This window comes from Colobus angolensis, unplaced genomic scaffold, assembly GCF_000951035.1.
Source record: "Colobus angolensis palliatus isolate OR3802 unplaced genomic scaffold, Cang.pa_1.0 Scaffold51, whole genome shotgun sequence".
In the NCBI taxonomy this organism is placed as follows: Eukaryota; Metazoa; Chordata; class Mammalia; order Primates; family Cercopithecidae; genus Colobus; species Colobus angolensis.
In genome coordinates this window covers 5,081,021-5,097,574 of record NW_012118599.1, presented here as the reverse complement: position 1 = coordinate 5,097,574, position 16,554 = coordinate 5,081,021, and the positions used below count along the sequence as shown (strand labels likewise).

Genomic DNA, 16,554 nt, shown 5'->3' with positions numbered 1-16,554 from the left:
GTCTCGATCTCCTGACCTTGTGATCCACCCGTCTCGGCCTCCCAAAGTGCTGGGATTACAGGCTTGAGCCACCGCACCCGGCCTTGCCCATTTTTCTATTGGGTTGTTTGTCTCATTGACTTGGATAAGTTTGTGGATTTCTTGATTTTCATATAATTATAAACATTAACATGTTATAGAGATAAAAAGCAAGTATTTGAAGCACTCTGACTCTCAGGCCATTTTTTTCTGAGTCCTGACACACATATAAAAAGCACATCATGAGGCAGACTGGAAACAATCTTTAACTAGAAGATGAACAAAGCTCCACATGAGATGGTTCAGGAGCAGCTCTGTCTGAAAACCTTAATAAAGAGGGAAAAAGAAAAAAATCTCTGTAGCCTGATTCCTCTGTAGCAAACCTGCCCATGTGAGTATGCAACAAAGGTTATCAAGGGCCGTGGGGTTAGACCTGTGCTTCCCCGCCTCATTACAGTGCTGCAGCAAGGGTTACATGAGATAAGTACATAGGAGAGGGTTTGTAGTTATGCAACTGTGCCCAAAGAGTACTATTGTTGCTGTTATATTCTAAAGCACCTGGCACCTAGGAGGTTGGCTGTGAATGTGTTTTGAATGAATTAGAGCAATAAAAATGACTGACAGTAGGACTCTTGTATGAACAGACAAAACATAAGAACTTTCCAGTTAGTAAGCCCTAAAGCAAACAAAAACAAGTTCCACACCTATAAAATAATGAATTCATTAAAGGTGATTAAGTAGATGCAAATTGACAAGCTGGATTATGAAAATCACCCAGGGCTGGAGATCAAAATCCACGGGTTTTACTCAGAGTTTTGCCACTAAATAGCTGTGTGACCTTACTCACTTTCACTTTCCTTGCCTTATGGAAAAGTTAAAGTTTCCATGAAAACGTCATGTGGTATAATTCAAGGTATAAATGCAAGAAAGCCAAAGAGCAAAGATTGTGCTCATTTTAAACAAACACAAAGTATTAGTTTCACCTAACAGGATGTTTTGGCAACTCATTACAGGAACAAGTAAATTTCTCCTATTGTTAGAAGTACAATTTGTGGGGATGGTAAAAATGAGTGACACCCAAAATAGCAAAAGCACACTTGTAGAGCCCCCTGCTTTAACTCCCCCTGCCCCACACATGTAAAGAAAACATATTAGTCCTGTGGCATAGGCATAAACAAAACAATAATTAGGAACGTTTGAGTTCAGGGTCATTATCTGTAACCTGGAATGTGAAACATCACTCTATTGTACAAAGTCAAACTGAAGAAAAAAACTCAAAGCATGGGTCAGAATTCAAAGCGACCTTGGCAAATGAGAGAAGTTAACAGAAATAAACAAAAGAACAAATGAAAAGAGTAAGATAGTAAACTACAAAAGAGAAAAGGAAATCATATAAATATGAGGAAAGTCCTGCTGTGTGCAGCCATGGTAGAAACACGTGCGAACACACACGCACCCCTTGGGATAACAGTAGGGAACAGAAAGCTTATTAACCAGCAAGATGGCACTATAATTTTACAAACAAATATGGGATCAGACAATACACAGGCATCTTATGATGTTACCCAATTTGACCAGAACTTGCTCGTATAGAACAGCTTCCTCGTTTGGAGCTTCAAATCAGAAAAGAATGTAGGATTTCAGAGAGGGCTGAGAAGTGAGATACTAAAATGCTTACTTGGAAAGTTTCTGATTCAGTAGGGCCCAAGAATTCACATTTCTAACAAGCTCCCAGGTGAGGCCCCTGCAGCTACTGCTCCAGATCCACTGCCATAGAGGAACTGAGATTACTCAGCTTTCCAAAGAACCACCCGCTGATTAAGATTGAAAAAATTAGAGTAGGGGAGCATCCATCAGGCAGAGGATGGATTTCTCTGAGAAGAGCAATTGCAAAACACTAGTAAGGGTTGCTGCTGGGAAATTCTCCTCTGAAAAATCTTTAAAAATACAAGTGATTCTTAGCTAACTTGGTTGTACTCAATCCTGTCTGAAAATGGAGAAATTAGTAGTAGTTTCTAGTAATGTCTAAGACATATCCCTTTTGACAATTTGATGTCCATTATAGACCTACTTCCTAGGGAAAAAAAAAATACACTATCATATACTCAAAATGCTTCATCCAGTTTCAGCAGGTTAACAGAATCCCCAAATCCCATCTTGGATCTTAAGTAAGAAACCTCTGGAATTGGCTCTCACAATTTCCTCTCAATCTTTAGACATTCTGATTGAAAGTATTTTAAAAGACTTTTTTATGAAAGGAAAATTAGTTAAATTATGCATTTCTCTAGAGTAAGTGTGTATTGCACAATCAATGAGTGTTTGGTGACACCTAGTGGCCATATAAATAGTTACAGCTTCCCACTCATTTTCCTCTTTAAAAAAATCAAGGAATGTTTTTCTAAATCTTCCTAAACACAGTAATTTTTTCATTATTCTTCCCCTAGAAGTTATAAAACCTAAAATATCACAACTTACCTGACCCTGAAACATCATTGACTTTTGTCTTATACTAGTTGAAATTAAGTGTTTTGAAATAGTAACACGGGGCTTTTAAAAGTATATTAATTTGAGCAATGTATATGTGAAAGCTTTTTAAAAAAATGTAGCAGTATTAGTTAAAAATTAGAGCCTATAAATGTGCAGTCTTGGCTTTCTGTTTCCACTGTTTCCTGATCTTTCATTTATTCCTCATCAAGCATTAATTTTACACATACCCTCAACAACACTGTTCCAAGCCGAGGAGGGACAGCAGTGAATCAAACAGACAATGTTTTCAACTTCAATCTTCTATTGTGTCTTAAATTTCCCATTGTGGAATCTATCTCTCTTCCATAATGTTGTGCTTATATACATGATGATAATAGGAAATTCAATTTCTAGCATTTTAAACAAAAATTGTTTTTCTCCTCCCCTTCTTCCTCTTCCCTCTTCCCCCTCCTCCCTCCCTCTCCTCCTTCTCCTCTTTGTATAAGACAACACAGCACAAACTTCCATCACAATAGCATTATCCATCATTAAATTCTTGTCCAAGCTCAGGTGATGTGGTGCTTTTATCAGTTTGTAAATCTTTAGCCCACATTCAAGTTGCAGACAAATAAGTTAGGAATACAACTTACAACACTACACAGAAAGGAAGGATGTAAATGGTTAAGTGCACCGGTACAAGATTTACAATTAGGCAAACAAGATAATCACCTGGCTCAATATGAGCTATCTCAAATGCAGTAAGGTCCTGTAGTAATAACAGGAATTTCTTCCTTCTGACTCTTTTTTCCTGAAGCTCAGTGGGGTATTACTATGTGTTGTGAATCCCCAAGCTTTGCAACTTCCTCTCTCATCTCTTTCCCCACAAAGACATGGCTTCTCACACCACAATTTATATGACGGCTACGCTGCTTAAAGTAGTGAGCAATTGTGGTGTTTTACTGAATAAGAAATAAGTAATTATGTGAACATTGGAGAACAAGAAGACAACATGAGTGTTGGCTCTTTTGCTTGTAATAAGAAACCAAACTCTGAACACACAAAGCTAATTTTCAAGTGATATCCAGCTTGACAATCTCCATCCATTTACTGGTACCTCCAATAAGCAGATGTCTTCAGCAACCTCACCTCAGAACAAAGCCAAGAGCTTGTTTCCTCCGTGACTCCTATAGCTGTCATTGAAACTAATATTCAGAATTCAGAATTACTTCCTCCATCATCCTAAGACTGCAGTTAAGAACACAGGTGATAAGTGTTTCAATATTCATCTAACATTGACCTATTAATATGACAAAAGTTATTATGAATCATTGTAACAGGTGGCCCCAGATTCGCACTATCATTTTATATGGGGAGTAGAGAAATTCTTTTCCTAGGCACACATAGAGAAATTAGTAGTCAGTACAGCATTAATCACAAAAATAGAATTAACCAAAGAATATCATTCCCGTATATATGCTTTAAAACGTATGTGTGTGGCATCTTTACTCACCATCCAGGGGCAGAACCAAGCAGCTGAAGGCAGACACTGTAGCATTAGCCAGGACTCGGCAGGGAGCACCACACACAGCAGCTGAGACATTCCCTGGAGAAAATCCTGCTCCAAACACATGCACCAGCCTTCCACCCAGGCAGCCTTTAAAGCCAAAGGTACAAGCTCATGATCATACATGCAAACCTCCCTTCTTTACTCAACTCAAAATTCAAACCTTTGCTTCCTCACTACCCATCCTTCTTTTCACATCCTCAGAATTCACACAACTGGCTTGAGGTGCCTGCTAGCCCCAGTTTCCTCTCCACTCAGGCTCTGGCCTTGGTTCTGTCTGATCCCAATCACATTCAACACCCTATTGTGCTTTATATAGAAAATTAATGCTTATTTATAGTTTTTAAACTTTTTATTCAAAGAGCCATAAAATGAAAGTAAAAATTCCCCCAACCACCTGACTCCCTCCCTGGAGGTATCCAGGTATAGAGTTTCTTATGGCTCCTTCCAGAATTTTTAAGGATCTATGTTTCTGATTCAAAGGATTATTCTATCCATATTATTCTGGAGCTTGCTTTTTTGCTTCAAAGTATAGCATAGATATTTTTCCAAAACTCTATGGATACAGTTCATTTTAATAGTTACTTAGAATTCCATTATAGGGCCATGCTACAATTTATGTAACTATTTTTCTATCAATTGAAATTTCCATTATTTCTCCTCTTTTGCTATTGTTAATAGTGATGCAATAACAGTACATGTTTTGGGACATTCGTATGAGTAAAACTAATCCACATTTCTAGTTCACACTGAGATACAGAGTTCGCATCACTACTGCCTTCATACCAAGTCTAGGTGGTACTTGACTAACTCAAAAATAATGCTTTTGTTTAAGATGCATTTCTTATTTCCCTGCTCTTCCATCATAAAAACATGGAATCTCAGAGAGTAGAAAGGGGAATTTGGGGATCATCCAGTCCAAATTCCTTTATCAAATAAGGAAGTTGAGTTTTAGAAAAATCAAGCATAAGTTAGCTAAATTAGTGACAGACTCGAGCCAAATCCCAGTCCCCACAGTGTTCCACCAAGCTGAGACCAAATTTGTTCTGAGAAATGTCTTAGTTAGTACTTCGTCAGTCTAAGATTCTGTTTCTATAATTTTTTCTATACTTTCTAAATCATAACTAAATTTGAACTATCTCAAGTGCAATAAGGCTCTAAGTGAATAGAAATTGAAATCTTTTCTTCACTGGAAGGAAAGGCTAGGCAATTTTTGGTATATCTAAAGGGAGAAAACAGTTCAATCAGTTTAATTGTTCTATACATTTGGCTTATTATTGTTGAAATATGAGTCCACTTGTGAAATATTACAAAATGATAAAACAAATAATAAATTTTAAACAATGCAAATTGGCAGACAGGGTCTAAAACTAAGTGAAGGCATTCACGTTCTTAAATGATCAAATTATGCTCTTACAAATGGTGTTATTTAATTTAAAATACAAATTTAAAATTCAAATCCAGTTGTATTTTACAAATTTAAAATACAAATTTAAAACACAAATTCAATTAATGCATCAAATTAAAATGCAATCAAACATTTGCACAGTTCCTTTGATATGCATAGTTTCTGTGAAACTGTGCATATGCAGTAAAATGCACAGTTTCCTTGATAAAAATAAATTTAAAAAGCTTCATAAACAGAGCGTAACAAAGACAAGCCTCAGGAAGGAATTGGGATTGTAAGAAGCCAGTGGGCTTCTCTTTCCTTCCATCAGGCAGATCATGTTAATTTTCTTCTTCCCAGAAGTGAAAGGAGCTACCAATTCATTTACATAAAGAAAGTGTGCTGTCTTATTTGCTTGACTTACCAAAGTTCTCCTTCACTGCTGTAATAATAACTCTTGAAGTGAACACCAGGACAGATGAGGCCCACCCTCTGATGCAGTCATAGCCTCTGACGTGGTACTCCCCAGCCGGAAGGGAAGGGACCACACACTGAAGAACGGTATGGTTACCAGAGACACCCATGCAGGGTGACATTCCTATAAAAATGTCCATGTTTGCAGCTTCTGAGATCTGGGCCACTGCAAAGGTTAAGATGCCATCGCTCTGAGAAACAGAGATCAATTCTGGGGTAAAGGCATTGCTATAACCAATGACTCCTATGTGATACCAAAGTCCATCTACCTCTATTTCCAGGGCAGCAGAGCCATTCCCTGTGGGAACAATGCACTGGATGAGCTCAGCACCGATGTTCACCATCAGGCAGGCCTGCTGGTCAATGTAGACTGACGTGGTGTTCTGTCCTCTCAGGCCTGTGCCCTCTATGGTCAAGAGGCTTCCACCATGTATGCTGAAATTCTTAGGAAAACAATGAAATACTTGGGGCATAATGTAGAAGTGTCTGGAAACATTACCAGAACAAGCGTACCCACTTCTTGTATAAAAAACTGACAGGTAGTGGGGTCCTGGGGCCAAGTCTCTTGCCTGGCACACAACGTGGCTTGTGTTAAAAAAAGTTACATTACAAAGAAGTTGATCATCCACAAACACCATTGGCTCATCAGCTGTGGTGCCTAACCTCTGACCCCTAATCAGCACAGTGGTCAGAGACCCACTGGTGTTTGTGGACAAGGTGTCCATGACAGGACTTGTCTCTTCCCTTATGAAGAGAGTGCAATTCCCGTGACACTCACTGGTTATCCCATTGACCAGGACCGTGACGTTCAGGGAGAAGGAAGCTCCAGGCAAGGGGTCACCCTCCAGGCTAACCTGGCAGAGAATGGTGTGGTCTCCCAAACTCAAAATCACACAAGTGAAAGGACCTGAGAGGTCAACCCGAACCGACCTCGTTCTAGAGTTAAGAAGCAACCCCCTCACAGTGAGTATGGTCCCACCACATGCCGAGCCCTGCGATGGGAAGATGGCCATTATCCGAGGCGTCACTGCAAATTGCTGGGGCACCGCAGACATGTTAGCAAATCCCATCTGCTTCTGACGTACTTGCAGAGGATAGATGCCGGCCTCCAGACTGTGAAGAGGGACGGAGCATCCAGACAGGCTTGAGTTACCCTGGAAGGACTGTGTCTCAGCATCACAGTTCAGGTTCCCCAGAAGGATGACTGAGTTGGAAAGGTTACTTCCTCCCACATGCAGGCTCAGGCTGCTATTTGTGATTTCGCCTTGCATGGCAGTGACTACTGGTGTTGCTGCTGCTTCATACATGAAAGTGAAGCCATCCCCCACCAAGCTTGGTGAAGGACCATGGGCGAAGGACCTGTTGCCAGCCCAGACCTCCACGGCAGCTGGGACAGTGGGAGCGCCTGCACCGGGTATCTGGGGGGCCGGCAGGGTCTCACACCAGATGCTCGCCTCCGTTAAGTTCACAAGGTCACAGGACCGATTGCCCACAAGTACCCAAAGCAAAGCTGGGTCCCTGCTGAAGCCTATTCCTGAGATGCTGAGGATGGTCCCTCCTAAAATATGAATATGGAAAACAAAATATTACAGCTGATATTCTGAACTAAGCACTCACAGCACCTGCGGAAGTCCTAGGGCAATTAAGTGGAAGGTAGGGCATGTGTTAGTGAAACCTCAATTATTTTTTCTCACCCACACCAATGCTAAATTTGTAATTATTTAGACAGGAGTCAGATGTGGTAAATTCACATAACAGTAAAATAATACAAATTGTTATATAGGAAGGATGCCTTTAACACAAACTTTTCAAGTACCTTTGTATATCCTAGAAGCCACCACTTTAATCAACTTATACACTAATGAAAAACCAAATTTCTTAGTCGTCTTATCATATGTTATATTATTGGACATATTATCCCATATACTATATATAGACTATTTGTACATTGTCCCATATACATTCATCTTACATGCTAATGAAAAATCAAATTCACTGAAGTCTTCTATCTTTTATATTGTTCTATATAATAGTCCAATATTCCACATATTATACATTCCATTATATTCTATTTATTGTACCATATATTCTATATTCCATATACAGGAGAGACATTAAAAGTCATTGCATCGTGCTGGTAAATTTGCTGCTACCTTCATAGAATCTTTGCCTTACTCTCCAGTAGAGAGGACACCAAAGATCAAACCCCATCTTCAGGACAGGATTGGAGTAACATGACCCACAGCATAACCAAACTGTGCAACGTGGCTTTTAGGAGGATTTTACTACACTCAAAAAGGATAATGTGCTATCTTATAGACGATCACAATGATCATTGACATGTCACTAGATCGCTTTCCATTCTTTCTGAAAACAGTTTTAGAGATTGGTCTATTTGTCTTGTTCTTCCATCTCCCATATCAGCAAGTGTGTTTCTATTTCTGAGTCCTTCATCTGTCTCTCTCATGGAAATTGAAGTCCCACAGATTCAATCCTCCCCTCCTTGCATCTAAAGGGTGAATGCAGGACATGCTGCCCTTGTTTTTCTCATATCCACTCTAGAGTGCCACCCATCAGATGCTTCATCCTCTTTTCCTTAGAAAAACAGGCACATCTCGACAGGGTGCAGATTCATGCCTATAATCCCAGCACTTTGGGAGGCTGAGGCAGTGGATCACCTGAGGTCAGGAGTTCGAGACCAGCCTGGCCAACATGATGAAACCCCGTCTCTACTGAAAATACAAAAATTAGCCGGTCATGATGGTGGCTGCCTGTAATCCCAGCTACTTAGGAGGCTGAGACTGGAGAATCACTTGAACCCGGGAGGCGGACAGTGCAGTGAGCCAAGTCGGCACCATTGCACTTCAGACTAGGCGACAAGAGTGAAACTCCATCTCAAAAAAAAAAAAGGAGGAGAAGGAGATTGAGGAGTAGGAGGAGGAGAGAAAGAGGAAGAGGAAGAAGAAAGAAGAAGGAGGAGGAGGAGGAGGAGGAGGGGGAGGAGGAAAGAAAGAAAGAAAGAAGAAGAAAGAAGAAAGAAAGAAGAAGAAGAAAGAAGAAGAAGAAGAGCAGGCACAGGCATATCTCCTTTTCATAAAAATTCTTTAATTTCCTGAGCAAATGAATCACCAAGTTTTAACACCCTTTTAAAAACACCCCTCAGTTCCTGGAGCCTGAGGAAACTTTCTCTCCTGTTTCCCCTCTCTCTGACCTCACTGGCAAATTAATCCAGAAACAAAGTCTGAATATCCAGCAAATAGAATTGCTGGATAATTGATAACAGTCACATACAAGCCACTCACCCAGCAGGGACCCACAGCAAGGCTCGATGCTGAAAACTTCTGTGAGGTACTGGATGTGGAGATCAACCCTACAGAAGATAGGGAGATGGTAAGGAAACAACTGACAGAGAGAGATGAGAAAAAGTAAGCCAGAAGAGCCATATGTATTTTGAGGAGAAGAGCAAACTGTCTGTGTAAGGTCTCTAAGATTTGTTCCAGTGTTACGATGTTCATGTCTTTAACCCCTAACTTCCAAGGGAAAAAGAAAATACCTAACTCAAAACTAGAATGACCTAGCTGAATGCTAGACCATCAGACAAACCTAAAGTTAACGCAAGTGGCCTCCTCACCCTTGTGAGTGAATGCTGATCCCATTGATAGAGACAGAAATTCTGTGGAGGCCAGCTGGCAGTGCAGGCAGTGCCACCTCCAGGCCCCACGCTGACTGTGTGTGAACCAGAGCCAAGGCATCCTGGATGTGGACTTCCACATCCAAATCCATATAGTTCACCATCCTCGCCACTCCAATAACCAGGGTCTCACCACCTGTGTTGAGAAGAATCCATTAGCCTCTGAGATGTGGGGTTTGTGGGCTCAACCATCTATTCAATTCTAAAACTGTCTTTTTGGATTAAATACGCAGTCACCCCTATGCATAATACTCTAAGAGTTTTGATACCAACCTAAATTTTTCAAGAAACTTCTAACAACTTTTTTTTTTTTTTTTTTTTTTTTTGAGACAGGTCTCATTCGGTCACCCAGGAGTGCTTTGGTGCAATCTCGGCTCACTGCAGCCTCAATCTCCAGGGCTCAAGCATCCCTCCCACCTCAGCCTCTCAAGTAGCTGGGATTACAGGCACGTGCCACCACACCCAGCTAATTTTTGTATTTTTTGCAGAGACAGGGTTTTGCCATGTTGCCCAAGCTGGTCTCAACCTCTTGGGCTCAACCAATCTGCCTGCCTTAGCCTCCCAAAGTGCTGGGTTTACAGGGCAAAGCCATGTTGCCTGGCCAAACAACTCTTTTAACAGAGATATGATCTATAACCTCAATGGTATAAAGAGAAAAATTGGCAGTACGATTGTATTCAAGAGACACTAACTTATTTCCATGCAAAGGCAAACCAAGAAGTTTGCAGAGCTAATAGTCTTTATAACCAGCAAATAGCACCACATATTGGTTTCTCAACCTCCACTTTTCTACTGGTAGAAGACTGAAGCTATATTTGAGTGTGCACTGAATCTTACAGTAATGCTGTATATGAGTTTAGTAGCTCATAACTGACACAGTACTTTCATGTATGTTATCCAACTTGGTCCACACACTATCCTGATTATTTATATGGGGCAATTAATATGACTGGCATTTTGCATTTGAGGAAACTAAGCTCAGTAGCCACGGCCTCATGGCTATTAATAATTAGTAAAAAAAAAAAAAAAATTTTTTTTTTAAGTCAAGGACTGAGCCCAGTCTTCTGTCTTGCATTTCAATGCCTTTTTAGTTTAATTAGCAACGCTATTAAAGTATGTACACTATGGGCACTTTCATGCAATTTCTTTTAACTCAAATATTTATTGAGTACTATGAGGAAAATGCCGCAAGGGGCACAAAATAAGTTAAAAACAGACCCTGCCCTCAAAGAAGCCTCAACGGTAGTAAAATAGGTGACAAAATGGCTTCAGTAAAAGATATACTATAAGAGAGGTGAAAATTAAGCACTGGGATTGCTCAAATCAGAGCAACATTATGAATATCAGGAAAGATGGAATGGGTAAGATGACAGTTGAATTGGAGTTTGAAAGATAAATACGAAAAGAAAGCCATAGAGAAAAGCGTGCTTATCATTTGTTTCTAGAAATTCCACGGTTTTATCCAAAACTTTTCATAGCACTTTCTCAACCAGTGGCTTGGAGAGAAAAAAAGAGAATTAGGTGACATTCTGGAAGGTACAGGTAGGGTTCTGTTGTGGGGATAGGACAAGCTGATGGTGGTTCTAGGGCCAAAGACCAAGAAAGCCAAGCCAGAGGGATGTCTGCTTAACTCAGTGGACGGTAGTGACCACCAAAGACTTCTAAGCAAGGAAAAGATATGATTAAAACTGTTCTTCCAGTCTATAAGATACATTGAAAAGATAGACGAGGAGAAATCCAATCTGCAGACAATTATAGTCTTAATCAAGTGGACCAAATCAAGTGGGCAACAGCAGGAGTGGAAATAAATGTCCTCACCTTTCCTGTGTCCCAGTGTGGCTGCTGAGACATGGTTTGGACTAAAGCATCTCTAGCTCCTTTAGCCTGTAACGTTTGAGGACTACTGCAGAGCTGGTATCTATGGGATGCCATGGCCAATTAGATGAGGAGGAGAAAGAGGTTGCTTGAAAGAGAAAAGTCAAAGAAGAGGGATGTGGTGTGGTGGGAAGACTATGAATCTGCATTCAAATCCTTGATCTGCCATTTTACTACCTCTGTGACTTTGGGTGATTTACTTACAGCTCCCAAAGCCTTGGATTTTTCATCAATAACATGGTTAACAAAGCCCATCCCATGTGGTTTGTTATAAGGATTAGGTTAGATATCCTGGGAAAGAATCTGGCATGATATAGTACACAAGAATGCCTCAATTGACTTTATTTTCTTCCTTGCTCCCCATTCTCTTGACTGCAAGTCTTCCCAATCTCTACTGGGAAATCTGAAGCTTCAGTGTAGTGAATTCAAGGGATTTCAGTGCTGATCAAGGAAAAAGACATGACTATGAAGTGGCAGTAGCAAAAAACAAGCAGTATGTGGGTGGTATTTTGACAGATTCACAGAGGAGGAGGAAGTCTCCCAGCATAAGACCTTCCACAGGCAACAGTACAGGGCCCCCATCCAGAAAGGGAAGAAGGCAAGGGAACTAGGAGGGGGTGGGAAGATGAGAGAGGGGGGCTTTGTGTCCAGATGATGTCACTCAGCAGCCTGCTGAGTAGCCTCTGGGACAGAGAGCTCCAAAGGCATCAGTGGCTTAGGGTATTTCATAGCCCCAGGGTTTTCTTACCTATGGCTGATTGATGGGTGCAGTTTCATGGGGCATGCAAAGCAAGAGGGCTTTAAATGGCTAAAAATATGCTTATTTTGGCTACATTGAAAACAAGTGGATGTGTAAAAGTTTGAATTTAGCATTGGCAGGCTTTTGAGCTAATAGATCCTGGGGTGCTATGAAGAAGTAAAAAAAAAAAAAAAAAAAAATAGGGCCAATAGACAGGGCCTTTCTTTGGCTTGTTTATAAAGCATTCAATATCTGGCAAAATGATGGCATTCACTTCAACAAAGATTTATTGGTGCTTACTCTATGTCAATTCCTGGACCAGGTACTTTTACCTGCTTTATCTCCTATTTTCATGATTACCTTGAAAGAATTATTCCCACCTATCAAATGAAGGAACTGAAGATAAAAGAAGTTACGTATCTTACCCAAGGAATATAGTAAGTTCAACTAAATTTGGCCTAAGGCTGTCTCTGTACCTTGAATTTCTACATAAAGAATGGCAGCCCAACTTTGTGATAAACTGAAAGCCTCAACTACCTGAGCCTCAGTTCATCACAGGCTGCCAGTTGATCAGACCATGCTCCAGTAAGGCAAACAGGGAGCTGTTTCTGGCCTTACTTCCATTTTCTGTCTATAAATGCTGCCTGCTCATGTGGCAGAGTGCAGCTCTCTGAATCTTTTCTGGTTCAACAAGTTACTATTAGTCTTTGTTCAAACAAACTCTGTTAAATTTAATTTCTTGAAAGTTCTTCTTTTTAGCAAGTGGTTGAGCTGGGATTCATGCAGATTCCATTTTTCCTGACTGTAGAATCTAACACTAAATGTCCTGCACATCAAATTCACCACCACCCCCCATCCTTGGTTCCTCTTATGCTTTTATTTTCATTTCATCTCAGCCTCATAGTCATCATCAACATCATCTCTTGGATGGACATGTGCAGCACTCCAATTTAAAAGAGGCATTCCCAAAAGGCTACTACACTTTGTGGATTTTATAACATCTTCCTCTTTATTCTGCTTGTAGAAAGATTTAAATGCAAGTATAAATTTTTAAAAGAATGCATTACATTGTATGTATCAACAACATAACTTTTGGAGCTCTTGGTCAATTGTCAAGCTAATCCTAGATGCCTCTGAGGCACTGATATAACATATTTATTCTTTTCATTACAGGTAAGAAATTTTATTAAAAGCCAAAAATCACTGAAATCTGAATATAACATGTATCTCCCCCTCCCTTTTCTACCTCATTGGGAAGAACCTATACCACTAAGGAATTTTACACACTTCAGTCGCCTGAGGCAGCAAATTCTTCTTCTGCACTATCTGAGCTGAATAATATTGGAAGCTAAAGGACACTTCTCTTTATTTATGTACTCTTGGGCTATGGAAAATGAAAATAGTGCCAGAAAAATTGAGTTCAGCTTTTTCTTTGGGAAATATGATGGTTTTTTTTTTTTACAATAAACCCTTAGATAATGGCTACCACAAACCCTGTTATCTGGCATTCAGTTCACCAGAAAGGGAACTTACCTGCTACTCTTCCAAATCTATATGGAATTACATGATAATAAATCATTATAATTCTACCTTGTCATATCCTCTGAATCACCAAAGAAAAATTATTTCATGTAGTAGGTGCTAATGAGTCCATTATTTTTATACATAGAATGTCTCAAGAAACAAGAATTCTAAGTTAATCAGAATATCCTATTCTCTAATCATATTAAATAACTGCTACAATAGAACCTGCTGTCAAAAAGCAGTATTTTACAGTTAACTACAAGTAGATAAGTACTTGGTATATACAAACAGATGACCTGTGTTCAAGTTTTAGACAAATTACTTATTCTCTCCATTCCTTAATTTCCTTATCTGTAAATTGAAGCTAATAATCCTATAAATTAGTGGCAAGGATTAAATTACATCTATTATATGTTTATGCAATATTATTGTCACTTACTAAATGCTCGAGAAATATATTTTGAATTGTAACTTTTGAATTCCCACATCCTTTTCATGATGGAAACGGTCCCATCTGTACAATGGTTCCATTTTACAGATGGAAAAGCAGATATCAGGAGATTGATTTGATGATGGCTAAGATGAAAAAAGCAATCTCCTAGTTTTCAGGAAAAAACTTAAATCCAAAATATAATAAATTTCAGAGGACATTGATTGCCCTTTTTATAGGATCAATGCTCTAAGAAGAAAAAGATCTTACAGTATCACATATTTTACCTGCTATGTTGCTTGTGTTTCTGCTTAGAGTCACAATAACTGGATTTAAGGAAGAGACATATGTAAATGCTCTGGGAAGAACTGCAGAATGGTTCCCTCTGATCACAGTCACATTCACAATGTGTCCATCTTTCCCCTGAAAAAATCAATTTTAAAAATTAAACCTAAGTTTTATTTTAAAGTGGGACTGACTTAAGGGAAGGGAACTCCATATAGAATTACTTTTAAAAGTTAATTTTAAGAAAGTTGTTTTTAAAAGGTATATTTGCTACTTCCAAGTCTCTGTCTTCCCCTAAACCCTGCACACCTTCCCCATCCTGCCCCCCATCTCCAACACAGAGTGATAAGTGCTTGGACTAGTAGTCAAGTGCAGTGTTAGATGCATAAGGACATGCTCTAAGGGGTAAATAAGAATCATTTGCAATTAACACACCAATTGTTTCTGCAAAAATATGGCAATTTCAAATAAATATCTATACCTAGCTAAACTATCCATCAAGTATGAGAGTACTCTCAAGCATGTGAGAACTCAGAAAATTTCTCCATGATACATTCTTTTATAGGATATACTTATGGTTATTATCTCATAAAATAAATAATAATTTAAATATATATATTTCTATTTAATATAAAATATAATTATATCTCATAAAATAAATAATAATTTAAACATATATATACATAAAACCCAAGAAACAGTGACTCTACCCAAGAAAGCAATCAAAGTAAGTACTAGGATAAAATCTGTAGAATAAACCTAGAAAATAAGCAGGTTAGACTGAAACAGGAGAACAGAGATAGCTTCAAGGAAAATGAATAACTGACATGATGGAACTTTTATTAAAAGATGTTGGATTTTACTTATAAGAAAGACACGTTGGCCAGGCGCAGTGGCTCACACCTGTAATCCTAGCATTTTGGGAGGCTGAGGCAGGTGGATCACCTGAGATCAGGAGCTCAAGACCAACCTGACCAACATGGAGAAACCCCATCTCCACTAAAAATACAAAAAAATTTAACTGGTGTGGTAGTGCATGCCTGTAATCCCAGCTACTCAGGAGGCTGAGGCAGGAGAATCACTTGAAGCCGGGAGGCAGAGGTTGTGGTAAGCCATCATTGCACCACTCCAGCCTGGGCAACAAAAGCAAATCTCTGTCTCAAACAAACCAACAAACAAAAAGACATGTTTAGAAAACAAAGTAAGAATTCTAGGGGGACAAAAAAAACCAAAGAACTATAAAAGAAAAAAATGTACTACCTGGTTCTGCCAGCATCGTTTAAATAGTTAGAATGATATAAACATGTTTTATTGATTTAACATAAAAATGATATTGTAACTATATTTGAAAGAATTAAAAGTGGTTGTTTCAGGAAGAGGGAATTGAAGAAGGGAGAGGAGGGGCAGGAGAGCATAATTTACTATTTTCCTTTTAACCTATGCATCTATCACTTGGATCAAAAGTAAAATTCACTTTTTATTAATGTTTATTTTCTCTGGTAAAAGAAATAAAGCAGTACATGTCTTACCCATTAAAATGGCAAATACATATTAAGATAATAAAGCGATAACTCAGTATTGGCCAAAGTGCCAAAAATCAGATACTTGCACAATGATGGTAGGAGTATAATTTGAAAGGGAATTTCAGACAACTGGATACTACATATCAAAAGCTTTATAATTTATATCAATTTATCCTGAGAAAAAAAATGTACCCCCAAAACATAGTTATTAGGATGATTAAAGCCCTGTTGTTTACAGTAAGAAAAATCTAGAAATTATCTAAATGTCTCCTAATAGGGAATAGTTAAACAAATTAGAGTACAACCACATATTGGAATTGAATGTAGTTTACATATAAAAGCTAGCTTTTCATAATATTTAAGAAACTAGATGAGATCAAAATGTAGGACTAGTGATCAAAGAATATTTTGAAACTTATCTCCCAGGGGATCTTTATTTTGGGGTCATGGGTGTGCTAGGAATGTTGATACTGCTTAAGTCAACTCTGAATAGAAAGTTCAGCAGCAGCTGTGAGTGTGACTCTCCCCAACAGCACCAGGGAAGAGCCCAGACTCAAATGCCTTAATAAGCCATGATA

At 39.0% G+C, this 16,554-nt stretch overlaps 1 protein-coding gene across 1 annotated transcript in view; it reads right to left on the bottom strand.

Annotated features, from left to right (window-relative positions):
- Nucleotides 1-16,554, bottom strand: part of PKHD1 (polycystic kidney and hepatic disease 1 (autosomal recessive)) — a 475,948-nt gene that overhangs the window by 408,826 nt on the left and 50,568 nt on the right. Inside the window, 5 exon segments of the mRNA XM_011960244.1 lie at nucleotides 3,995-4,138; nucleotides 5,860-7,467; nucleotides 9,212-9,279; nucleotides 9,541-9,736; nucleotides 14,456-14,591. Of these exon segments, the coding sequence (XP_011815634.1) occupies nucleotides 3,995-4,138; nucleotides 5,860-7,467; nucleotides 9,212-9,279; nucleotides 9,541-9,736; nucleotides 14,456-14,591 (2,152 nt within the window).